This window comes from Ictidomys tridecemlineatus, unplaced genomic scaffold (genome assembly GCF_052094955.1).
Source record: "Ictidomys tridecemlineatus isolate mIctTri1 unplaced genomic scaffold, mIctTri1.hap1 Scaffold_66, whole genome shotgun sequence".
Classification (NCBI taxonomy): Eukaryota; Metazoa; Chordata; class Mammalia; order Rodentia; family Sciuridae; genus Ictidomys; species Ictidomys tridecemlineatus.
In genome coordinates, this window is record NW_027524621.1 from 319,491 (window position 1) to 346,285 (window position 26,795).

Below are 26,795 nucleotides of genomic sequence, written 5' to 3' on the forward strand. Positions count from 1 at the left end.
AATAGTAAAATTAACATTAATACCACCACCCTATATATGTGCAATTACCTGTATTTATACAAAGTGCCATCACAAAGTTTGGCTCCATTTAACTTCACAGTAAGTCTTTAAGATACCTATAATTATCTAAATTTTACAAATAAGAAAGTTACACTCAGTAATAGAGTTAGTACCTAAACGTGGGTTTCCTGATTCCATGTCCAAGGGTCTTCCTTGTAATGATTTTAGTATATCATTCCTTGCAGAACTGAAAAATAAATATGCCAGACTTTGATAATCAACACTGTCTGCATCTTAATAATAAATTGACTGATGTTTTTTCAATGTTTGCATAAAAACAAATATTGAATAATATCACTAATTCTTTGACTCAGGAATGCTGAGGAGAGAAATTCTGAGAGTCAAATAACGTGGTCAGAGCAGAGCCAAGGATTATGAGAGACTTTGAATCAAAACACATAAATAAGGAATTGGTGAGAATGTCTTTGGGTGGGTCAGAAGCAGAAGGATATAGATTCCAAGAGAAAAGTGAAGTTAGGAGTGATAATGTTCCACAAAGATGATCAGAACTTCAGACGTTTTCCCAAAGCTAAAGAAGGAAGAAGACAGAAAAGATGAAAGGTAAGACAATCAGAATCCGTTATTAGTTGGGCAATAAGCATGAGTTTTCATTTAAAATCTTCCTCTTTTTAAATTTTTAAACAGTTTTGATGCTTATAAGCTACCTGGCTTTTGCCAATTTTCTTAACTCTTCTGGATCTAAGTTTCTTGGTTGATAAAATGGGGTTGATGATATTTCTCTCAAAGTTGTATTCTATTCTATGATCACATCAATTATATATTCAATGTGGGTTCATAGCTCCCTAGAATTCTGATTTATAGGAGTCATTCCTTTTACTACTTCCATAATACATGTCGGCAGCCACTGTCCTACTGATTATCACTGCATCCACAAAACATCCTGCTAAATAGAGGTGATTTAGAAAATTTGTATAGAATCGTTTTGATTAAAATTATGTGGATGAATTGCTTAGCATATAATAAGCTGTTAACTAATGTTATTTTCCTCTAGAGCAGAGTTCAGCAAACATTTTCTGTAATGGAACAAATAATAAATATTTTAGGCTTTTTCATCCATAGAATCTAGATCAAAACTACTCAATTCTGCTCTTGCAATATGAAAGTAGCCATAGATTATATGCAAATGAGTAAGCATGATTGTATTGCAATAAAACTATATTCACAAACACTGGCAGAGGATCAGATTTGTCCCTGTCATTATAGTTCATCAATTCCTGCTCTTGAGTAAATTTCTATATATCACATGCTGTAAAAAGAACTACTTTTTAAAAATTCTGATCCAAAACTTAAGAAATATTTTTAGTAAAAAGATTTCATACAACTAAATTGTGACCCAGCTTACAGAGTTAAGCATTTCTCTGCCTGCACACCCTCCCCACTCCTTCTATATGATGAAGTTCACACTGTTAATTTTCGTAGCAAAACTCTTTTCTCTCATAGACAGCATCAAAACACACTTTAACCCAATTCAGGCTGAACCATTTTTGAATATGCAAAATGCATATGGATTATAAACTTTATAATCCTAATGGGCCTGGAAATATGTTCATTTAATTATTTTTGTTGAAAGTAAATAGGTGTTGGGATATACATGCTCCAATTGATTCTCATGTTACCATGGATACCAATGTCTTTTGTAGTTATTACAAGTAAAAGTTTTACATTGATCTTACCAATAATCTCAAGGTACGTTTTTCTCCCTTGAGTCTTCTGAATCTAACTGGATGCCTCCTTGAGATGCACAAGTTGTGCAAAATGAAGGAGATACTAATATACAGATATTGTGACTTTTATAACAATGGAATAAAACAACTGCTGTGCATTTTTGGCCTTTCGTGCTCCAGAATCAAAAACAGGACATTTACATACATTTCCTGATTTCATCTTTGTGATGTGAACATCAGCACCATCCTATAGAACAGGAAGTGGTGACTCAAGAAATGAAGTAATTTGCCTAGCAATTTGGGAGTGGAACTCAGATTTTACATCCTCAAACCTTTGTGCTTTTTTAAGAATCCCATCATGTCTTTCCAACTGTACTCTGTTTTATTTTAGTACACATCATCAGAAAATAGCAATAATCCTCAGCTTATAAATATATATGATATATAGTATGTATCTATATATATATATATAATACATTTACATATAATATTTTTAGCTTAAACAATACTTTCAGTTTTATCTCATCTAATCATTACAAAAACCTGATAAATTGAGAAGCATGGTAGAAATGCTTAAACCACATTCCAGAAATATGAATATAGAATCCACATTTTAAGAAAATCTTTCTTTTATGGGGGGAGGCATTAGAGATTTAACTCAGGAGTACTTTACCACTAAGTTACATACTTACTTCTTTTTTTTCTTTGTTTTTTTGTTTTGTTTCGGTTTTGGTTTTGGTTTTTTTGAGATAGGATCTCAATAAGTTGCTTTGTTTTTTGCTAAATTGTGGAGGCTGGCCTTGAACTTGCCATCCTCCTGCCTCAGCATCTGGAATCTCTGAGATGACATTCATGCACCACCATGCCAGCTGACTTTTAAAAATTTCTAGATAAGCCTTACATTAAAATTTGAAAATCAGTGACCTAGATATGAATATCCCTATTTTCCAGACAAAAATCCCAAGAAACTATTTTTTTGAAAGTCTTCCCAAAATTTGTCAAATAATTGGAGGCATATGCAGAGCAAACATTTGAACTGTACTAAGTTATCATTAACCCTCTTCTTCATAATGCTCACTAAAGCAGCAGATGAAGAGTTACTGGACAAGAGAATATTTGCTGAAGATTTCTTATCAAAAATCTAATCTACAACAAGGGAGAAACTGTAAGAATTTAGGTCTATTCTACCCTGCCCCCACTGGGGGAAAAATCACTTCCTTTCATAGAGGGGCTCTGGTGACTGATTAATTCTGCTATAGGTTAACACAGTCATCTGTTTATTAAGAAAACCCTTCTGTGGTATACTAAACGTAAGCATGACTAAAACACTTAGCACACAGCAATCCTCTCCACCTAAGGAACAGGCTTACACATTCTGGGGGAACCCTGAAGACTGGCCTTTCTACCATATAATAAGGATATAGGAGGAACATCAGCTAAAGGAGAAGTCACATTTTCACAAGTTCCCTTGTCCTTCACTGTACTCTGACATTCCATTTATTCTATTTTTTTTAATTCTTATTTTCTTCTTCTCCATTCCAACCTACACTGATTATTGTTTTTACCTGTGTCTGATCACAGAATGTTACACCAACTCTCCCTAGTCTGGTGGCAACCAATTCAACAATGCCATTTCTTTGTAATTAGAAACGCTAAGTGAAGTTAGCCAATCCAAAAAATCAAATGCTGAATGTTTTCTCTGATATAAGGAGGCTGATTCATAGTGGGGCAGGGAGGGGGAGCATGGGAGGATTAGATAGGGCAGAGGGGTTGGAGGGAAAGGGAAGGGGCCGGGGGGTTAGCAAGGAGGGTGGAATATGATGGTCATCATTATCCAAAGTACATGTATGAAGACATGATTTGGTGTGAACATACTTTATATACAAACAGAGATATAAAAAATTGTGCTGTATATATGTAATAGGAATTGTAGTGCATTCCGCTGTCATTTATTTAAAAAAAATGAATTAAATTTTTTTAAAAGAAAAGAATAAAGTTTTCTTAAAAGAAAATAATAAAGTTTTCTGAGCAATTGAAGTTGGTGCCCAACAGTGTCTGTGCAGTATATCTCTGTATGCTTTTCATAGACAAAATTCACAGGTCCCATCCACTCTCATTTCACTTTTAGTAAATGAAATGTATCTGTGTATTTTTTAAATTATTATTGTTATAAAAAGTAGAAAGGGTCAGTACCACTTAAGTGAAGTTATAAGCAAAGACACAATGAAAGCTGCAGAAGGGACAGCTCAAGCATGTGGTGTGCAACTGACAAAAAAGGTAGAAATGACATAAAACAAATAGAAACGGGAAACAGAATTGACAGCATCTGGAACCTTCTAGAAGGAAGTTGAACTGTTTGAGTGTGCATGTGAATTTTCATATGATGATTCTCTTTCATAAAATAATAGTTTGATTAGTGCGATACTGACTGGGCAACTAATAAAAAAAAGAATTGTTAGCAAAGTGATTTTTCAGAAACTTCTATGTAAATTGTTAAACTAAATTTTAAATTCTGTTTTTGCACTTTAAACAGATATATGTTAGCTACTTGGAGAAAAATAAACTTAGGAAGAATAGTGCATTCTAATATTCAGATAGGTTGAATAAAACAAACATTATCATCTCTTTTCTTGATATCCCCCATTCACCTGGGTGCGAGAGGTCTCCTCCCTAAAAGCAGGAGTCCCCTGGACCATGGTTGCTGCTGTGACATACCTGATCTCCCTCCGGCTCCCAGGTTCAAGGGGTTTCGCCCCTAGAGGTGGGAGTTCCCTGGACCCTGGGTGCATCCATACCTGATCACCCTCGGACACCTGGTTTGAGTTGTGTTGCTTTAAAATGGGGAGTCACCTGCACCATGGGTGTGGACGTAACTGATCTACCCTGTCATCCGTGTTAGAGGAGACTCGCCCATACAGCGGAGCGTTCCTGGACCCTGGATGCTGCCTTACAAGATCTCTTCCTGGCATCTCTTTCGAGAGGTCTCTACCCTATGGGGGGGCGTGGGGGGGGAGTCCCCTTTACCCTGGGTGCGGCTGTAACTAATCTTCCCCGGCTCCTCGGTTTGAGGGGTCTCGTCCCAAGGGTGGGTACTCCACCCGACCTTGGATGTGGCGGGTGCTCCCCTACACGCGGGTTCGATGGGTCTCTCCCCTAGAGGGGGCAGTCCCCTGGATCATGAGTGCGACCATACCTAATCTTTCCGCGGCACCGTGTTTGAGCGTTCTCGCCCAAGCGGGGAAAGTCCCTGGGTGCTGGGTTCAGGCGTACCTGATCTCCCCTGCAGGGTGAGAACCCTGAACCTGTAACGCATCAGGGTGGAGGGGTTCCCCCCTCTAAGGGTGGACCCTGGTCCCTGGGTGTGCCCATACCTGATCTGCTGGCACCCAGGTCCCAGTGGACCAGATGACTCCCCTTTCTAGAGGCACCCCACGGGTTTGAGGTGTTGAACCTAGCATGGAGGCACTCCCCCTCTGGCTGGGATGCTGGGGAAGATCCTTATCCAGCACCCAGGATTCCAGGAAGGTCCTGCTTCCTAGAGGGGGAGAACCCCTCAGTACTCTGGGTGCTTGGGGACAGGTCTCCCCCAAGCCATTGGTTCGAGTGGTCTCTAATCTAGGGTGGGCGTCCCCTTGTATTTGGGTGCTTCTAGACCGGATCTACCCCAAGCATCTGGTTCGAGTGGTCTCTAACCTAGAGGTGGGAGTCCCCTGTACATTGAGTGCAGCCGTGCCTGTTCTCCCCCTAGATTAGAGAGACCCCTCGACAATGGCTGGGGCGCGACTGCCCCCAACACCCAGGTTTGAGGGGTTTCTCCCCTTGAAGAAGGACTTCCCTCGACCCTGGGTGTGGCTGCATTGGATCTCTCCCCAGCATCCAGGTTCGAAGGTCTCCCAGCCAGAGGGGGGAGTTGCCTCCATGCTGTGTGCGGTGGTACATGATTTTTCCTCAGGTTCGTGGGGTTTGCCTCTAGAAAGGGGAGTCATCTGGTCCCTGGGTGTGGCTGTACATGATCTCCCCCCTGCATCCGGGTTCGAAGGTCTCACCCTTAGAGGGGGGAATCCCCTCCACCCTGTATGCGGCAGTACTTGATCTTTACCCAGGTTCCAGGGTTCTCACCCCTGGAGGGGGAGTTCCCTGGACCCAGGTTGCGGCCATACTTGATCTCCCCTAGCACCGTGTTTGATGGTCTAGCCCCTATATGTTAGAGTTCCCTGGACCATGGGTGCTGCAGTACCTGATCTTCCCCCTTGACCCGGGTTGGAGAAGTCTCCTCACCAGAGGAGAGAATCCTCTGGACCATGGTTGTGGCCGTACCATACCTGATCTCCCTCTGGCACCGAGGTTCGAGGTGTTTCACCACTAGAGGGGGGAGTTCCCTGGACCCTGAGTGCGGCCATACCTGATCTCCCCCTGGCACCTGGTTTGAGAGGTTTTTCACCTAAAGTGGGGAGTCCCCTGGATCCTGGGTGCAGCCGTATCTAATCTACCCCGGGCATCCATGTTAGAGGAGATTCGCCCATAGAGGGGGCATACCAGGACCCTGGGTGCTGCCTGCCCTACCTGATCTCCGCCTGGCATCTGTATCGAGTGGTCTCTAACTAAGAGGGGGAGTCCCCAGGAACCCGGTTGTGGCCGTAACTGATCTCCCCTGGCTCCGGGGTTCGAGTGGTCTCGCCTATAAATTGGTTAGTCTCCTCGACCCTTCCTGCTGCAGGAGCTCCCCCGACACGCATGTTCGAGGGGTCTCTGCCATGGAGATCAGGTACAGCCACACCCAGGTTTCAGGGACTCCCCCATGTAGGTAAGAGACCACCTGGACTCGTGTGTTGCGGGGAACTGTCGCCGCAGTCAGTGTTGAGCGGACTCCCCACCCAAGGGGCAAGACTTCGGGAACTCCTGAGCTGGGGGATTTCAGTTAGGGATACACCCAGAGTCCAGGGGACTCCACCTTCTAGGTTAGAAACCCCTGAAATAGCTACTGTGGGGAGATCAGGTACAGCAGAACCCAGGTTCCCTGGATGCCCCCCTCTATGGGTGAGCCTCCTCAAACTCAGATTCTAGGGGTAGATAAGATACAGCCACATCCAGGGTACAGGGCACTCCCCACTTTAGGGGCAAAACCTTTCGAACCAGGTGCCAGGGGAAATCAGGTACAGCGGCATCCAGGGTCCAGGGGAAGCCCCTCACTAGGGACGAGACCACTTGAACCTGGGTGCTGGGGGAGACCAGGTAGGGCCGCACCTAGGGTCCACGGGATGCCCCCCTGAGGGGCTAGACCTCTCAATACCGGGTGCTAGGGGGACATCAGGTACAATTGCAAACAGAGACCAGGGGACGCCCACTCACAGGGTGAGACCCCTCGAATCTATGTGTCGAGGGAAATCAGGTACAGCCTCACCCAGTTTCCAGGTTTCCCCTTCTTTATTGGCGAAACCCCTCGAACATGGGGCTGGTGAGAGAACAGATACGGCTGCACCCAGGTTCCAGGGGACTCGCCCCTCTAGGGGTGAGACCTCTTGTACCCAAGTTGAGATCAGGTACTACTGCACACAAGGTCGAGGGAACTTCCCCATCCAAGTGAGAGACCCCTCAATTTCGGGTGGTGGGGCAAAAATCAGGTTCAGCAGCATCCCGGAGACTCCCCCATCTAGGGATGAGATCCGTTGAGCCCAGTTGTAGGGGGAGATAAGTTATGGACACACCCAGAGTTAAGGAATCTCCCCCATCTACTGGCGCCATGGGGAAGATCAAACCAGGTGCCATGGGGAGATCAGGTATGGCCACACCCAGGCTCTAGGGGACTACGCCCACTAGGGGTGAGAACCCTCAGACCAGGGGCTGGAGGAAAATGAGGTACAGCCACACCCAGGGTCAGGGGCACCCACCTCTAAGGGCGAGACAACTTGAACTTGGTTGTGCAAGGTGATAAGGTACAGCCGATCACAGTGTACAGGGAATTCCCCCCCTAGGGGCGAGACCCCTGGAACCCCATGCCTAGGGGAGTTAAGGTATAACTGCACCCAGTATCCAGAGGACTCTCCTCTCCAGGGACGAAACCACTGGAAACTGGGTGTCTGTGGAAGATAAGTTTTGGCCCCACCCATGTTCGAGGGGATACCCATCTAGGGATGTGACCCTTCAAACCCGGTTGTTGGTGGGAGAAAAGGTTCGATCGCACCCAGGGTCCAGGGGACGCCCCCTCTCTAGGGGCCTCACCCCTGGAATTTGGGTGCCGGGGAAAATCAGGTACAACCACACCCAGGGTCCAGGGTTCCCCCTATTTAGGGGTGAGACACTTTGTACCCATGTGAAGGGGGGAGATCAGTACAGCCGCACCCTGGGTCTAGAGAACTCCCCCCTCTAGGGGTGAGACCCCTGAAACACGGTGCCTGGGGGAGATCTGGTACGGGTGCACCCAGGGTCCAGGGGAAGCCTCCCTCTAGGGACGAGACTCCTCGAAACCAGGTGCCGGGGAAAGATCAATTAAGGCCGCACCCAGGTCCAGGGGACTCCCCCATCTAGTGGCGAGAACCCTCGAACCCGTGGGGAGATCAGGTACCACTAGACACAAGATCAAGGGGACACACCCCTCTAGAAGAGAGACTCCTCGAACACAGATGGTGGGGGAGGGAATCAGGTACCACCGCACCCAGGGTCCAGTAGACCCTCCCCTCTAAGGGCGACACATCTCGAATCGGGTGTGTGGGGAGATCAGGTATGGCCGCACCCAGGTACAAGGGGGAAGTCCCCTCTACAGATGAGATCCCTGGAACCCGGGTGTTTGGGGAAGATGAGATATGGCCGCACCCATGGTCCAGGGCACGCCCCCTTCTAGGGGTGAGACCTTTCTAACACGGGTGCCAGTGGGAGGTAAGGTTCGGCTGCACCCAGGGTCCAGGGTTCCTCCTCTTTAGGGTCGAGACCCCATGGACCCGGGTACCAGGGGCAGATCAGGTACACCTGAACTCTGGGTCCAAGGGATTCCCCCTTTTAGGGATGAATACACTCGAAGGGGGGGGGATCAAATTTCACCAAACACAGCCTCCCCTTCTAGGGGTGAGACCCTCGATTCTAGATGCCAGAGAGAGACAAGGTATGGCCACACCCAGGTCTAAGTGACTACCCCCTCTAGGGGAGAGACCCCTCAAACCCGGGTGCCGGGAGGAGCTCCCACCTCAGCCAGTTTCAAGGGGACTTCCCACTATAGGAGCAAGACTCATCAAACCCGGGACATGGGAGATCAGGTACGAGCGCACCCAAGGACCCGGGGACTCACCCCTCTAGAGTAGAGACTCCTCGAAGCAGATGCCAGGGGGACATCAGGTATGGCAGCACCCAGGGTCCAGGATGCCTCCCTCTAGGCGCGAGACTACTCGCACCCAGAAGGCGGAAGGAGATCAAGTACGGCCATACCCAGCGTCTGAAGGACTCCCGGTCTAGGGGAGAGACCCCTGGAACCTGGGTACTGGGGGAAGATCATGTACGGCCGCACACAGAGACCAGGGGATGCCCCGCTCTAGGGGCAAGACCCCTCGATCCTGGTGCTGGGGGGAAATCAGGTACGGTCACACCCAGGGACCAAGGGATGCTCCCCTTTAGGGGAGAGACCCATGGAACCTGGTTGCCTAGGAAGATAAAGTACTGCCGCACCCAGGATCCAGGGAAATCCCCTCTCAAGGGGCCAAAGCCCTCAAACCTGGGTGCTGGGGGCACATCAGGTAAAGCGGTACCCAGGGTCCAGGGGAAAACCTCCTCTAGGGAGGAAACCCCTGGAACCCGGTTGATGGGGGGAGATAAGGTACTGCCGCACCCAGGAACAAAGGGACATCTACTTTAAGATGCGAGACATCTGGAACCCGGGTGGTGGTGAAGTTCAGTTACTGCTGCAACCAGGGTCCAGGGAACTGCTCCCTCTAGGGGTGAAACCCCTCGAAACTGGGCGTCAGGGAGGAGATCAGGTACAGAACAGCCGGGGCCATGGTCCAGGGGACTCTGTCCTCTAGGGAGGAGACCCCACCAACCCAGGTGAAGGGGGTATATCAGGAACTGCCTCACCCATGATCCAGGGAACTCCCCCATCTAGGGGCCAGACTGTCAAACACGGTGCCGGGGGGAGATCAGGTACGGCCACAACCGGGGTCCAGGGAACTCACCCCTCTAGGGGCGAGACCCCTGGAACCCGGGTAAAGATCAAGTACTGCCGCACACGTGGTCGAGAGGACTCCGCCCTAGAGGGAGACCCCAGGAACCTGAGGGAAAATTATGTACCACCACACACAGCGTCGAAGTGACTTCCCCCTCTAGGTGCAAGACCTTCGAACTTGGATGCCAGGGGTAGATCCGGTACGGCCACACCCAAGGTCCACGGGACTCCCCCTTCAAGGGGAGAGACACCTCACACCTGGGTGTCGGAGGAAGGTCGCTCCACAGCCATTGTCGAGGGGTCTCTCTAATCTAGGGGAGAGACCCCTCAAACTTGGTCCTGGGGTGAGATCAAGTATGGCCGCACCCAGTGTACAGGGGACTCCCACCTCTAGGATAGAGACCACTAGAACCAGATGCAGGGGAGAGATCCGGTCCAGAAGCACCCAGGCACCAGGGGACACACCATCTGGGGAGGAGACATTTGGAACCCTTGTGCTGGGGAAGATCATGTACTGCTGCACCCAGGGTTCAGGGGACGCCTCCATCTAGGTTCGACACAATGGAACCCGGGAGGAGACTAGGTTCCACAGCACACAAGGACAACTGGAATCACCCCTCTAGCGGAGAGACCCCTGGAACCCGGGTGCCAGGGCAGATCAGGTACAGCCGCACCCAGGGACCAGGGGACCACCCCTTCTAGGGGCGAGATGCCTCTAACTAGATGCCAGGGGAATTTCAGGTATGGAAGCACCCAGGGCCCACGGACGCACCCCCTAGGGGTGAGACTCTTCAAAACGGATGCCGTGGGTAATCAGGTATGGCTGCACCCAGTTTCTAGGGGACTCTCCCCTCTCGAGATGAGACCGGTCAAACATGGTGCCCGGGGAAGATCAGGTAGGGCCAAACCCATGATCCAGGGTACTCTCCCCTCTAGGGGAGAGGACACTCGAACCTGCATGTAGGGGGAGCTCCGGCCACATCCAGGGTCGAGTGGACTCCCCACTCTTGGGGCGAGACCCCTCAAACCTGGAAGCCAGGGGAGAATAGTTATGGCTGCACCCAGGGTAACGGGGACTCCACCCTGTAGGGTAGAGACCTCTCAAAACAGATGCTGGGAAGAGATCATGTATGGCGGCACCCAGGGACCAGGGACTCTCCCCTCTATGGGCGAGTCTCCTCTAACAAGGATGCCAGGGTAGATCAGATACATCCGCACCCAGGGTGCAGGTGACTCCCCACTTAAGGGCGAAACACCTCAAACCAGGTGCCTGGAGAGAGATCAGGTAGGAGGCACCCAGGGTCCAGGGAACTCCCCCCCAAGGGGCGAAACCCTGTGAACCTGGCTGCCAGAGGGAGATCAGATATGGTAGGACAGCGACCATGGTCCAAGGGACTCCATCTTCTAGGGACAAGACACCTTGCACCCAGGTGATATCAGGTTTTGCCACACCCATGGTCCAGGGAACAAGCCTATCTAGGGGCGAGACCATCAAACATGGTGCTGGAGGAGATAGATATGGCTGCAACCTGGGTCCAGGGTTCTCCCCGCTCTAGGTGCGAGACCCAAGAACATGGGGGAAAATCATATACCATGGCACCCAGGGTCGAGTTGACTCCCCTCTCTAGGGGAGAGACGCCTCGAACCCGGGTGTCTGGGAAAATTCCCATCACAGCCATTGTCGAGGGGACCCCTCAAACCGGGTTCATGGGGAGATCAAGTAGGGCCGAACCCAGGGCCAGGGGATGCCCCCCTCTAGGGTCGAGAGTCCTCAAAACTCTGTGTCAGGGGGACATCAGGAACCGCCTAACACAGATAACCGCGGACGCCACCTCAAGGGATGAGACCCTTCAAACCCAGGTGCCAGAGGAGACAGGTGCAGCTGCACCCAGACACCAAGGGACACCCCCCACTAGGGGCAAGACACCTATAACCAGATGCCTGGGGAATTTCAGATATGGAAGCACCCCGTGTCCAGGTTTCCCCCTATTTAGTGTCCAGATCCCTCGAACCCGGGATCCAGGGGCAGATCAGATACACCTAGACCCAGGGTCAGGGGATTTCCCCCATCTAAGTGCGAGATCCCTCGAACCCAGAGGGAGATCAAGTACCTCCACCCACAGGGTCAAGGAGACTTCCCCTTCTAGGGCAGAGACCCCTCAGACCCAGATGCCTGAGGAAGATCATGTATGTGGCTGCACCAGGATCCCGGGGACTCCCCACTATAGGGAAGAGACCACTCAAATCAGAGGGCTGGTGTGAGATTAGGTACGGCCACACCCAGTGTCCAGGGGTCCCCCTATTTAGGAGTCAGACACCTCATACCCAGGTGAAGGGGGGAGATGAGGTACCTGCACCCAGTGACGAGGGAAATCCTCCCTCTCTGGGAGAGACCCCTTGAACACGGTTGCTGGGGGAGAGATCAGGTAGGGCCCCATCCAGGGTCCAAGGGACTCCCCCCCTCTAGGGATGAGACCCCTCAAAACTGGGTGCCAGAAGTGCGTCAGGTACGACTGCACACAGGGAACAGGGAGCGCCCCCTTTAGGGGTGAGAAACCTGGAACCCAGGTGCCGGGGAAGATCAGGTAATGCGCACCAGCATCCAGGGATCTCCCCGCTCCATGGCAGAGACCCCTCGAACACGCATGTTTGGGGGAGCTCCCGCCACAGGCAGGGTCAAGGAGACTCTCCAATTTATGGGCGAACCCGGGAGCCGGGGGAGATCAGTTACGGCCACACCCGGGGTCCTGGGGCCTCCCCCCTCTTGGTTAGAGACTCCTCGAAACAGATGCCAGGAGGAGATCAGGTACAGCAGGCAGCACCCAGGGCCCAGGTATGCCCCCCCGCTATGGGCGAATCTCTTCTAACATGGATGCCCGGGGTAGATTAGATACAGCTGCATCCAGGGTCCAGGGGACTCCCCACTTTAGGGGAAAAACCTTTCAAACCAGGTGCCAGGGGGAGATCAGGTATGGCCGCACCCATGGTCCAGGGAACTCCCAAATTCAGGGGCTAGACCGTCAAACATGGTGCGGAGGAGATTAGGTACAGCAGCATCCTTTGTCCAGGGAACTCCCCCCTCGAGGGGCGAGACCCCTGGAACCCGGGTAAAGATCAAGTACTGCTGCACACAGGGTCGAGGGGACTCCCCCCTCCTCGGAGAAGACCTTCAAACCTGGATGCAGGGGGGATATCATGTACAGCCACACCCAGGGTCCAGAGGACTCCCCCCACTAGAGGGAGACCCCATGAACCTCTCTAATCTAGGTGAGAGACCCCTCAAACCTTGGTCCTGGGAGGAGATCAGGTACGGCCGCACCCAGTGTACAGGGGACTCCCACCTCTAGGGTAGAGACCTCTCCAAACAAATGCATGGGGAGATCAGGTCTGGAATCACCCAGGGACCAGGGGACGCCCCCTCTATGGAGGAGAACTTTGGAACCAGGTTGCTGGGATAGATCATGTACTGCCGCACCCAGGGTTCAGTGTACGCCTCCATCTAGGTTCCAGACCCTTCAAACCCTTGAGGAGATAGGTTCCACAGCACACAAGGAGGACGGAGGACAGGAATCACCCCTCTAGTGGTGAGACCCCTGGAACCCGGGTGCCTGGGGTGATCAGGTAGAGCCGCACCCAGGGAGCAGGGGACACCCCCTTCTAGGGGCGAGATGCCTCTAACCAGATGCTGGGGAAATTTCAGGTATGGCAGCCCCCAGGGTCCAGACACACACCCCCTAGGAGTGAAACTCTTCGAAACAGATGCCCGGGGGGGGGGGAGATGAGGTAGGGCTGCACCCAGGTTTGAGGGGACTCTTCCCCCCTCTACAGGTGAGACCCCTCGAACCCTAGGAGGGAGATCAGGTACCACCGCACCCAGGGTCTAGTGAACTCTCCACTCTAGGGGTGAAACCTATAGATCCTGGTGTGTGGGGAGACCTGTAGGGCTGCACCCAGGGTCCAGGTGATGGCCCTCTCTAGGGGCGAGTCCCCTCAAAACTGGGTTCCAGGGGGCCATCAGGTATGGCCTCACACAGGTACCAGGGGACTCTCCCCTGTCAGGTCGAGACTGCTCAAACACGTTGCTGGGGGAAGATCAGGTATGGCCGCACCCATGATCCAGGGGACTCCTCCTCTAGGGGAGAGACTCCTTGAACCCAGATGCTCAAGGAGCTCCTGCCACAGCCAGTGTCGACGGGTCTCCCCACACTACAAGCGAGACCCCTGGAACTTGGATGCCAGGGGAGATCAGGTATGGCCGCACCCAGGGCCCAGGGGACTCCCCCCTTTAGGTTAGAGACCCCTCAAACCACATGCCATGGGAGATCAGGTATGGCAGCATCCAGGGTCCAGGATGCCCCGCTCTAGGGGCAAGACTCCTGGTACCCAGATGCTGGACAGAGATCAGGTACAGATGCACCCAGGGTCCAAGGGACTCCTCTCTCTAGGGAAGAAACCCCTCGAACCCGAGTGCGGGGTGAGATCAGGTACCAGTGGACTCACCCCACTTGGGGCGAGACCTCTCGAACCTGGTCCTGGGTGGACATCAGGTACGGTCGCACACACAGCAGGGGATGTCCCCCCTCTAGGAACGAGACCTTTGGAACCTGGGTGCCAGGGTAAGATCAGGTACGGCCGCACCCAGGGACAGGGGACACCCTCCTCTAGGGGCGAGACTCATGGAAGCTGGGTGCCAAGGAAGATCAGGTACTGCCACACCCAGGATCTAGGAAACTGCCCCCTCAAGTTGTGAAATCACTCGAACCTGGGTGTGGGGGAAGATCATGTACAGGGGCACCCAAGTTCCAGGGGACAAGCTCCTCTAGGGATGAGACCCCTGGAAGCAGGTGATGGGGGGAGATAAGGTACAGCCGCACCCAGGGTCCAGGTGACACCTCCCTCTAGGGGAGACACAACTCGGACCCGAGTCCCCAGGGGAGAACATGTATGGTCACACCCAGGGTCCAAGGGAATCCCTCACCTAGGCTAGAAACCACTCAAACCCGATGCGGGGGGAGATCAGGTACCATAGCACCGAGGGTCTAGGGACGCCACCCTCTAGGGGTGAGACCCCTCAAACCCGGTGTGGGGGCGAGATCAGGTAGAGATGCACCAAGGGACCAAGGGACTCTCCTTTCTAGATGCGAGACACCTAGAACCCGGTTGCTGGGTAAGATCAGGTACTGACGTACCCAGGGTTCAGGGAACTCCCCCCTCTAGGGGCGAAGCCCCTCGAACCTGGGAGCTGGTGGGGGAGGTCAGGTATGGTACGGCTGGAACCATGGTCCAGGAGACTCCGTCCTCTAGGGAGGAGACCCCTCGAACCCAGGTGAAAGGGAGATATCAGGTACTGCCGCAACCATGGTCCAGGGGACTCCCCCAATAGGGGCAAGACGGGCAAACAAGGTGCCGGGGAGGGGCGGGGGGGCGGAGATCAGGTATGGCCACAACCAGGGTCCAGGGTAATACTCCTTTTAGGGGAGAGACCCCCGAACCCAGGTTAATATCAAGTACTGCCGCACACAGGGTCAAGGGGACTCCTCCCTTTATGGGCGACACCTTCGAACCTGGATGCCGAGGGAAGATCATGGACGGCCACTCTGAGAGTTGAAGGAACTCCCCCTTCTAAGGGAGGCACCCCTCGAACCCGGGTGTCAGGGGAGCTCCGGGTACAGCCATTGACGAGGGGACTCTCTACTCTAGGGGAGAGACCCCTCAAACCCAGCCGCACACAGGGTCGAGGGGACTCCTCCCTCTATGGGTGACACCTTCGAACCTGGATGCCTAGGGAAGATCATGGACGCCCACTCCCAGAGTTTAAGGGAGACACCCCTCGAACCTGGTTGTCAGGGGAGCTCCCGTTACAGCCATTGACGAGGGGACTCTCTACTCTAGGGGAGAGACCCAACAAAACCTGATCGCAGCAGGAGATCAGGTATGGCAGCACCCAGGGTCCAGGGACACCCCGCTCTAGGGGTGAGTCCCCTCAAACACAATGCAGGGGAGAGATCAGGTACGGCCGCACCCAGGGACCAGGGGACGTCCTCCTCTATGGAGAAGACCCTTGGGACACTGGTCTGCAACACCCAGGGTCCAGGGTACTTCCCCGTCTAGGGGTGAGACCCCTCCAACCTGGGTGCCTGGGGAATCAGGTACTGCTGCACCCATGGTCCAGGGGCCTCTCCACTTTAGGGGAGAGACTCCTCGAACCCGCGGGTCGGGTGGAGCTCCCGCTGCAGCCAGGGTCAAGGGGACTGCCCACCCTAGGGGTGAGACCCCTAGAACCCAGGAGCAGGGGGAGATCTGCTTCGGCAGCACCCATGGTCCAGGGGAATCCCCCCCTTCTATGTTAGAAACACCTTGAAACAGATGCCTGGAGGAAATCAGGTCCAGCAGCACCCATGGTCCAGGAACGCCCCCTTCTATGGGCGAGTCTCCTCAAACCCGGGTGCCAGGGGTAGATCCGATATGGCTGCACCCAGGGTCCAGGGCACTCCCCACTTTAGGGGCGAAACCTCTCAAACCAGCTGCTGGGGGGAGATCAGCTACAGCCGCACGCAGGGTCCAGGGGACACGGCCTCTCTAGGGATGAGACCCCTTGAACATGGGTGCTGGGGGAGATCAGGCATGGCTGAACCCAGGCCCAAGGGACACCCTCCTCTAGGGGAGAGATCCCTGGAACCCAGGTTACTGGGGTATATCATGTATGGTACATCTGCACACAGGATCCAGGGGACTCCCCCCTCTAGGGGCAAAACCCCTCAAACCTGGGTGCCGGGGGGAGATCAGGTATGATATGGCTGCACCCAGGATTCAGGCGACTCCCCTCTGTAGGGACAAGTCCCCTCAAATCCAGGGATTGGTGTAAGATTAGGAATGGCCGCCCCCAGCGTCCTGGGGTCCCACTCTTTAGGGGTGACACCCCTCTTACCTGAGTGAAGTGGGGAGATCAGGTACGGTCACACCCAGGGTCCAGGGAATTCCTCCATCTAGGGGCAAGACGACTCAAATCAGGTGATGGGAGGAGATCAGGAATGGCTGCAACCAGGGACTAGGAGACAAACCACTCTAGGGGTGAGACCGCTGTAAACCGTGTGCGGGGAGAATCAGGTACGGCCTCACCCAGGGTACAGGGAATTCCCCAATCTAGGGGTGAAACCCCTTGAACCTTGGTGCTGGGGGGAGATCAGATAAGGTACGGCTCAGCCAGGATCAAGAGCACTCCCCTCTGTATGGTCAAGACCCTTGGAACCCGGGTGTTGGTGTGAGATTTGGTATGGCTGCATCCAGGGTTCAGGGAACGCCCTTCTCTAGGGGCATTAGCCCTTGAATTCAGGTTCCAGGGAAGATCAGGTATGGCCATACCCAGGGTCCAGTGGCCCCCCTCTTTAGGGGCGAGACCCCTAGAACCCGGGTGAAGGGGGAAGATCAGGTATGGCCAGACCTAGGGTCTAGGGGATGCCCACATCTAGGGGTGAGACCCCTCCAACCCAGGGGGAGATCAGGTACCACTGTATACAAGGTCAAGGGGACCCCCCCTTCTAGGGGTGAAAACCCTTGAACGTAGTTGCTGGGGAGAGATCAGGTATGGCTGCACCCAGGATCCAGGGGACTCGCCCCCTCTATAGGCGAGACCACTCGAACCCTTGTTTCCGGAGAGCTCCCGTCACAGCCAGGGTCGAGGGGATTCCCAATCCTAGGGGCAAGACCCTTGGAACTGGGGAGTTCACTGACAGCCGCACCCAGGGTCCAGGGGACTCTATCCTCTAGGGTAGAGGCACCTTGAACAATATTCTGGGGGGAAATCATGTACGACAGCACCCAGGGCCAAGAGACCCCTCCCCTCTAGGGCCCAGACACCTCATAACCGGATGTGGGGGTTTTATCAGGTAAGGCCGCACCCAGGGTCCAGGGGACTCCCTACTTTAGGGGTGAAACCCCTCGAACCAGGTGCCAGAGGGAGATCAGGTACCAAGGGTCCAGGTGATGCCCCTCTCCAGGAACAAGATGCCTTCAAACCGAGTGCTGGGGGAGATCAGGCCCGGCTGTACCCAAGGCCCAAGGGACTCCATCCTCTAGGGGAGAGACCCCTCGAACACGGGTACCGGGGAAAAATCAGGTATCACCACACCCACTGTCCAGTGGACTCCCCTTTCTAGGAGCAAGACCCTTCAAACCCGGTGCAAGGGGGGATGAGGAACTGCTGCACCCAGGGACCAGGGGACTCCCTCCACTAGGGGCGAGATGCCTCGAACCTGGTGCCAGGGGGACATCAGGTACGGCCGCAAGCGGGGACCAGGGGACGTCCCCCTGTAGGGACAAGACCCCTGGAACCCAGATACTGGGGAAGATCAGGTACTGCTGAAACCAAGTTCCAGGGAACTGTACACTCAAGGGGCGAATGCCCTCGAACCTTGGAACGGGGAGGGGGGGAGATCAGGTACGGCAGTACCCAGGGTCCAGGGGACTTCTTATCTAGGGAGGAGACCCCTCAAACCCGGGTGTTGGGGGGAGATAAGGTAGGCTGCACCCATGGTCCAGGGGACTCACCCCTGGAGGCTAGAGAACCCTCAAAAAAATGCCAAGGGGAGATCAGGTACAGCCGCACCCAGGCACCATGGGACACGCCCCTGTAACCTGGTGCCAGAGGGACATCAAGTATGGCCGCACTCAGGGAATACCCCTATCTAGAGGTGAGACCACTGGGACTAGCGTGCCAGGGAAGGTCAGGTACTGCTTCACCCAGGGACCAGGAAGCTTCCCCCTAAAAAAAGGAGTACCCTCCACGTTGTGTAGGTGGTACCTGATGTCCCCCCGTGTTGGAGGGGTTTCTCCCCTAGAGGAGGGAGTCCCCTGGACCCTGGGTGCAGGCGTACCTGATCTTCCCCAGCATCCAGGTTCCAGGGTTCTCACCCCTAGAGGGGACATCCCATGGTCCCTGTGTGTGGCATTACCTGATGTACCCCTGGCACCTGGTTTTGAGGGGTCTTGCCCCTAGAGGGGGTGTGTCCACTGGTCCCTGGTTGCCGCCATACCTGACCTCCACCCCGCACCGGTATCGAGGTGTCTCGCCCCTAGATGGGAGAGTCCATGCAACCCTGGGTGCGATAGTACCTGATCTCCCCTTGGCACCCGGGTCACAGGGGGTGTCTCCCCTACAGGGGTAGTCCCTTGGACCCAGGATGCAGCCTTACCTGATCTCCCCTGGCACTCGGCTTCAAGGGGTCTTTTCCCTAGAGAGGGGTGTCCTGTGGACCCTGGGTGCGGCCGTACATGATCTCCCCCCAGCACCCGGGTTCGAAGCTCTAGCCCCTGGAGGAAGGAGTCCCCTCGGCCCTGTGTGTTGCAGTACTTGATCTTTCCTTGGGTTTGAAGGGTCTCTGCCCTAGAGGGGGGAGTCCCCTGAACCTTGTTTGCGGCAGTACTGATCTCCCCATGGCACCTGGTTTGAGGGGTCCCGACCCTAGAGGTGGGAGTCACCTGGACCCTGGATGCGGCCATACCTGATCTGCCCTGGGACCCGAGTTTGAGGGGTCTCTACCCTAGGGGGGGGAGTCCCTTGGATCCTGCGTGCGGCCATACCTTATCTCTTTCCTGCATCCGGGTTTAGGGTCTCGCCCCTACAAGCTGGAGTCTCCTTGACAATGTGTGCGGTGGCACTTGATCTCCCATGGGATTTGAGGGTCTGGCACCTACAGGGGGGAATCCCCTGGACCCTGGATTCAGGCGTACCTGATCTTCCTCTGGCACCCCGGTTTGAGGTTTCTCGACCCTAAAGAGGGGGACCCCTAGACCCTGGGTGTGGCCATACCTGATCTCCCAATGACACTGGGTTAGAGGGGTCTCACCCCTAGAGGGGTGCATCCCCTGGACATTGGGTGCGGTCCTACCTCATCTCCCCTCGGCACCGGGTTCCAGGGGTCTCATGCCTAGAGCGGGGAGTTCTATGGACACTGGGAGCAGCAGTACCTGATCTACCCACGCCACCCAGGTTCGAGGGGTCTTGTCGTAGTGAAGGGCATCCCCTGGATCCTGGGTGCAGATGTACCTTACTTGATCTTCACCCCGGCATCTAGATTCGTGGGGTCTCTCCCCTAAAGTGAGGAGCCCTTGGACCCTAGGTGCGGCCGTACCTGATCTCCCCCTGCACCCAGGTTCAAGGGATCTGGTCCCTACAGAGGGGCTTACCCCGGATCCTGGGTGCGGCTGTACCTGATCTTGCCGTTGTCACCTGGTTCAAGAGGATTCACCCCTAAAGTGGGGAGTCCTCTGGACTCTGGGTGCTGCTGTATCTGATCTACCCCCGGTATCTGCGTTCCAGGAGACTCGCCCATAGATGGGGGCATCCCTGGACCCTGGGAGGTGCCATACCTGATCTCCTCCCAGCATCTGTTTCGAGGGGTCTCTCCCCTAGAGGGGGGATTCCCTGGACCCTTGGTGCTGCAATACCTGATCTCTGCCCCCCACCGTTTCGAGGGCTTTCGCCCCTTAGGAGGTAGTTCCCTGGACCCTGGCTGCGGCAGTACCTGATTTTCCTCCGCATACAGTTTCCATGGGTCTCACCCCTAGAGGGGGACGTCCTTTGTTCCCTGGGTGCGGCCGTACCTAATATCCCCCTGACACTCAGGTTCGAGGGGTCTCGCCCCTAGAGTGGGTCGTTCCCTAGTCTCAGGGTGCGGCCATATCTGATCTCCCCCCGCACCAGGTTTGAGAAATCTCGCACCCAGTGGGGGGAGTCCACTGGACCCTGGGTGCAGTGGTACCTTATCTCATCCTGGCACCCGGGTTCGAGCGATGTCTTCCCCAGAGGGAAGAGTCTCTCGGATCCTGGCTGTGGCTGTACCTGATCTCCCTCAGGCATCCAGGTTCCAGGAGTCTCGCCTCTATAGGGGGGCATGCCTGGACCCTGGGTGGTGCCGTACCTCATCTTCCCCTGGTATCTGATTCGAGGTGCCTCTACCTTAGAGAGGGGAGGCCCCTGGACCCTAGGTGCAGCCGTACATGATCTACCTCTGCACCCGGGTTTAATGGGTCTTGTCCCTAGAGAGGGGCTTTCCCTGGATTCTGGGTGCGGCTGTACCTGATCTCCGACGGGCACCTGGTTTGAGAGGTTTTGCCCTTAAAGTAGAGAGTCCCCTGGACACTGGGTGTGGCCATATTTGATCTATCCCCAGCATCCGGGTTCGAGGAAACTCGCCCATAGAGTGGGGCATCCCTGTATTCTGGGTACTGCTGTACCTGATCTCCTCCTGGCATCTGTTTTGAGGTGTCTCTACCCTAGAGGGGGGAGTTCCTTGGACCCTGGTGCGGCATTACCTGATCTTCCCCTGGCATCCGTGTTCGAGGTGTCTCGCCCCTTATGGGGCACCCCTGGACCCTGGTTGCTGCCATACCTTATCTCCCCATGCCATCACATTCGAGGGGTCTCTCCCATAGAGGGGGAAGTCCTCTGGACCCTGGGTGCGGCAGTACCTTATCTCACCCAGCACCCGGGTTCCAGGTGACTCATCTCTAAAGGGGGAGTCCCTTGGACCCTGGGTGCCACGGTACCTAATCTCCCACCAGCAACCAATTTCCAGGGGTCTGACCTCTATAGGGGGGATTCCCCTGGACCTTGTGTGCAGCTGTACCTGATCTCCCCAAGACACCTGATTCGAAGGGTCTTGCCCCTTGTGGGGGAAGCCCCCTGGACTTGGGTGCAGACGTATATAATCTACCCAAAGTTCCGTGTTCGAGAGTTGCTTCCATACCTGATCTCCCCCTGGCAAAGGTTTCAGGGTTCTCTCCCCTAGAGGGGGGCGTTCCCTGGACCCTGGATGCGGCCATACCTGATCTTCCCTCGGCACCGGGATCGAGGTGTCTCGTCCTTAGAGGTGGGTGCCCCTGGACCCTTAGTGCGGTTGTACCTCCTTTCCCCCCAGCACCTGGTCAGAGTGGTCTGGTCCCTAGAGGGGGAAGTCTCCTGGACCCTGGGTGCGGCAGTACCTGATCTCCCCCCGACATCTTGGTTCCAGGAGTCTCGCCCCTTAGTGAAGGGACAACTGGACTCTGGTTGCTGCCATACCTGATCTCAACCCAGCATCAGCTTCGAGGGGTCTCTCTTCCAGTTGGGTTGTCCCCTGAACCCTTGGTGCAGCAGTAACTGATCTCTCCCAGCACACGGTTTCCAGGGGTCTCATCCTTAGAGTTGGGCATCCCCTGAACCATGGGTGCGGCCTTCCCTGATCTCCTCCCGGCACGTGGTTCGAGAGGTTTCCCTCCTAGGGGCGGGAGTCCTCTGGACCCTGGGTGTGGCCGTACCTGATCTCCCCATGGCACCTGGTTTCAGGGCGACGCCCTGGTTCAAGGGGTCTTGTCCCTATAGGGGGGAGTCACCTGGATCCTGGGTGCATCGGAACCTTATCTCGCCCTGTCACCTGGGTGCGAGTGGTATCGCCCCTAAATGGGGAAGTCCCCTCGACCTTGTGTACAGTGATACCTGATCTCTCCACAAGTTCAAGGAGTCACCCCACTATAGGGGGGATCCCCTGGACCCTGGGTGCTGCCATACCATACCTTGTCTCCTCCCTGCACCCAGGTCGAGGGGTTTTGCTCCTAGAAAAGGGAGTCCCCTCGACCTTGTGTGTGGTGGTACCTGATCTCCCCTGGGTTCCAGGGGTCATGCCCCTAAAGGGAGATGTCCCCTGGACCCTGGATTACCTCCTCTCCCTCGGGCACCATGTTCGAGGGGTCTCGCCACTAGAGGGGAGAGTTCCCTGGACCCTGGGTGCAGCCTTACCTGACTTCCCCACCTTCATCTGGGTAGGAGGGTTCTCGCCCATACAGTGGGGGACCCCTGGAACCTGGGTGGGGCCCTACCTGATCTTTCTCGGCACCCAAATTCCAGGGGTCACACCCCTAGAGTGGGGCATCTCTTGGACCTTGGGTATGGCCGTACTTAATCTCACACAGACACCCGAGTTGGAGGGGTCTGGTCCATAGAGGGGGAAGTCCCCTGTATCCTGGGTGCAGCCATGCCATACCTGATCTCCCGCAGGGACCCAGGTTTAAGGGGTTTCCCCCCTGGAGGGGTGAGTTCCCTGGACTGTGGGCCATCTCTGATCTTCCCCAGAACCTGGGTTCCAGGGATCTCACCCCCAGAGGGGGGGTTCCCCTGGTCTCTGGATGCAGCCGTTCGTGATCTTCCACAGTACCTGATTTGAGGCGTCTCTCCCCTGAGCGGAGGGGCTCTTGTACCATGGGTGTGGCCGTAACTTATCTTCCCCTGACACCTGGGTTCAATCGGTCTCCTCCTTAGTTCGGGGGGTCCCCTGGATCCTGGGTGCGGCCAAACGGGATCTTGCCCCGTCACCAGGGTTTGAGTTGTCTCGCCCCTAGTTGTGGAAGTTCCCTTGACTTTGTGTGCAGTGGTACCTGATCTCCCCATGGTTTCGAGGGGTGTCACACCTACAGGGGGGAGTTCCTGGACCCTGGGTGCAGCCGTATCTGATCTACCCCCTTTACCTGGGTATGAAGGGTCTTGCCCCTAAAGAGGAAGCCCCCTGGAACCTTGGTTGGGCTGTACCTTACCTGGTCTCCCCCAGGCACCCATACACGAGGGTTTTCTCCCCTAGAGGGGGGAGTCCCCTTGACCTTGTGTGTGGTCGTATCTGATTTCCCCTGGGTTTGAGGGGTCTCGCCCCTAGAGTGGTTTGTCCCCTGGACCCTGGGTGCAGCCATACCTGCTCTCCCCTGCACCGTGTTTGAGGGGTCTTGCCCCTATAGAAAGGAGTTCCCTGGACTCTGGGTGCAGCCGTACCTGATCTTCCACCTTCACCTGGGTACGAGGTTTCTCACCCCTAAAAAGGGGGAACCCAGGACCCTGGTTGGGGCTGTACCTGATCTTCCCCAGCACCCAATTTCCAGGGGACACGCTCCTAGTTTGGGGCATCCCCTGGACCCTGGGTGCGGCCATACCTTATCTCCCACCAATACCCAGGTTCGAGGGGTCTTGTCCCTAGAGGGGAAAGTCCCTTGACCCTGGGTGCGGCAATACCATGACTGATATCCCCCATGACCCAGGTTCAAGGGGTTTAGGCAATAGAGGGGAGAGTTCCCTGGACACTGGGTGCAAGAGTACCTGATCTTCCCTGGCACCCGGGTTCCAGGGGTCTCTCTCCTAGAGGGGGGCATCACCTTGTCCCTGAGTGCAGCCGTACTTGATGAGCCCCGGCACCCAGTTTTGAGGGGTCTTGTCCCTAGAGGGGGCGTCCCCTGGTCCCTGGGTATGGCCATACCTGATCTACCCCTGGCATCTGGTTCGAGGGGTCTCTACTCGAGAATGGGGAGTCCCCTGGATCCTGGGGGTGGCTATACCTAATCTCCCCTGGCATCTGGTTTGAGGGGTCTCTACCCTAGAGGGGGGAGTACCCTGAACCCTGAATACAGCCGTACATTATCTCCTCCCAACACCCGGGTTCAAGGGGTCTCAGAGGGGGGAGTCCCCTGAACCCTGGGTGCTGGTGTACCTGATCTACCTCCAGCACCAGGTTCGAATGCATTTGCCCCCTAGAGGGGGGAATTCCCTGGAACCTGAGTGTGGCAGTACCTGATCTTCCTCGGCACCCAGGTTCTAGAGGTCTCACCCCTAGAAGGGCCATCCCCTGGTCCTTGGGTGTGGCCATTCTTGTTAAATGTAGAATTTGTGGCTCAGGATTAGGATCAGGAGGATGTGGTGCCCTTTGTGACTTTATTTAATAAAGTTTTGAAGTTTTCATTATTGTGGAAGTTTTTGCACTCACTTAAAATACATATTGCATTAAAAATATTCATATTTTCTGAGTGTCTTAGAACTTCAGAAAATTTTGCACAATGAAGAGTATACTTAGCTCATCCAATGTCCATTTCTGTTTCTTCATAAAGCCAACAACATCTTATAGAGTTCAGATGACTTACAAATAGAACCCACATATCCATCCACTCAACAAATATACGTGAGTTTCTCCTATGTGTTAGATACTGGGTGAGACAACATGGATGAAGCTAGGAACAAGGTTAAATCTCTGTCCTAACAAACTCTAGAGGCAAACAGAGACAGAACAAATGTCAACTAGCATTAGATTGTGAATTGTATGAAGATAAATCAAGGGAGCTGACCATAATGGGAGGGCAAATGAGCAGCTTCGTCTAGGAAGGCTTCCATTGAAGGGGCTGTTCCATTATAGATCGGCATGATTTGATGTAGCCATTTATGTTCATATCTGGAAGATAGAATAGAAATAGTGAGTCAAAGATCCTGAGGCATCCTGGGATAGTATTTGTTACCTCAGTGGAAACTATAGTCTTCTCTACCTGTGAGTCCCTGACTTATTATTATTGATATGATTGCTTGGTTTGGATGAGGGAAAATGGAACCTGGAACTGGATTTATGGTACAGCTAACAGAATTCTCTTGTGAACAGCAAACATTGGATGAAGATATGTGATGTCAAGTTCTGGAAGAAGCTATCTCTGGCACCTCTTTATCCTCCCTGGGGGATTGTAACCATGTTTCCTGTACAGAGTTCTTGACTTCCCTTGCAACCCCCGTAGCCACATCAACCATGTCCAGCCATGCAGTGGCTCCTGGAAAAAAATGGCCACACCCATGCAGAGAGTTAAGAGAAGCTAGGCTGAGATGCTGCATCCTGAGCCTGTCACTCTCATGGAGAACACTGCCATGAGGAGGAGAGATGTCACACATATTCATCATAATCAGGGGTAAAGATATTGCACTAAAATATCAATTACCTTGCTTATATTTTTGGTAACCCTTTAAACTGTGTCCCTCAGACAAGTGTTTCCCTCACTTCACTCTAGTTATGGACAGAAAATTCTAGTTGAAACATCAGCTTTGCCTCAAACAGCTCGTTTTTATTTATTTTTATGTGGTGCTGAGGATCAAACACAGGGCCTCGAATGTGCAAGGTGAGTGCTCTACCACTGATCCACAACCCCAGCCCAAACAGCTCTTCTTTGTTCTACCCAGAGCTTACTAGGGGCACACCATGTAATTGGAGTCTGCCTTTGATTTTTAGAGCATTTCTTGGGGGCCAGAACTTTGTAGTTCTTTCATACATCTGCAGTTCATGAACATAACACTCAAATAAAAAGGGGAAATAGAAGCATTGCAATCATGCACACAAACACATGACCTCCGATCACATGGCCCTTTCGGTACCCAGGAAATCACTGCACTGGATTTAGTTTTATTTTTCCCATCAATCTTTTTAAACCATCAGGTATATAGCCATATAACAAATATATAGTAATTTTTATGGTTTGAATGTGTTCCCTCCCATGTTATTGTGTTGGAGACTTGATCCTTAGTGTAGCAGTGCTGAGAGGTATGACCTTGCAGAGGGAATGGCAGTGCAGGCCTCATAGATGGATTAATGTGGTTACAACCAGTTTTTTATGAAAGTGAAGACGGTCCCTCTTCCTCTTTCTTACCAGCCCTCTCATTGTGTGTTGCATTTCAGCAGGGGATGATGACAGGAAGAAGCCATTGTCAGATATGACCACTTGATCTTGGACCACCTAGCCTTCAGAACCATGAACCAAGTAAACTTCAATTGTCTACAAATTACCTAGTCTATGGCATTTTGGTATAGCAGCACAAAATGGATTAAAACAGTAATGTACAAATTTAAATATCCAGGCTGTAGTATTTTAAATATTCCTCTATAGTTTAATCTTTCCTTTCATATCATATTTGCAAAGGCAATTCATGTTGATGACTCTCTAATGATCAGGAAATTTTTCTGTAAATATCCAACTAGTAGAGCTGGGTGCCATGGCACATGCCTATAAACCTAGCAGCTTAGGAGGCTGAGGCACAAGGATTGAGAATTCAACGCCAGCCTCAACACTTTATCCAAGCGCTAAGC

The 26,795-nt window shown here is 53.5% G+C and overlaps 1 protein-coding gene across 1 annotated transcript in view; it reads right to left on the minus strand.

Annotated features, from left to right (window-relative positions):
• Positions 1 to 22,608, minus strand: part of LOC144374358 (cysteine-rich secretory protein LCCL domain-containing 1-like) — a 157,529-nt gene extending 134,921 nt beyond the window's left edge. Inside the window, 5 exon segments of the mRNA XM_078037212.1 lie at positions 18,144 to 18,301; positions 18,843 to 18,962; positions 20,077 to 20,298; positions 20,969 to 21,165; positions 22,588 to 22,608. Coding sequence (XP_077893338.1) covers positions 18,144 to 18,301; positions 18,843 to 18,962; positions 20,077 to 20,298; positions 20,969 to 21,165; positions 22,588 to 22,608 — 718 coding nt within the window.
• Positions 22,609 to 26,795: the final 4,187 nt, after the last annotated feature.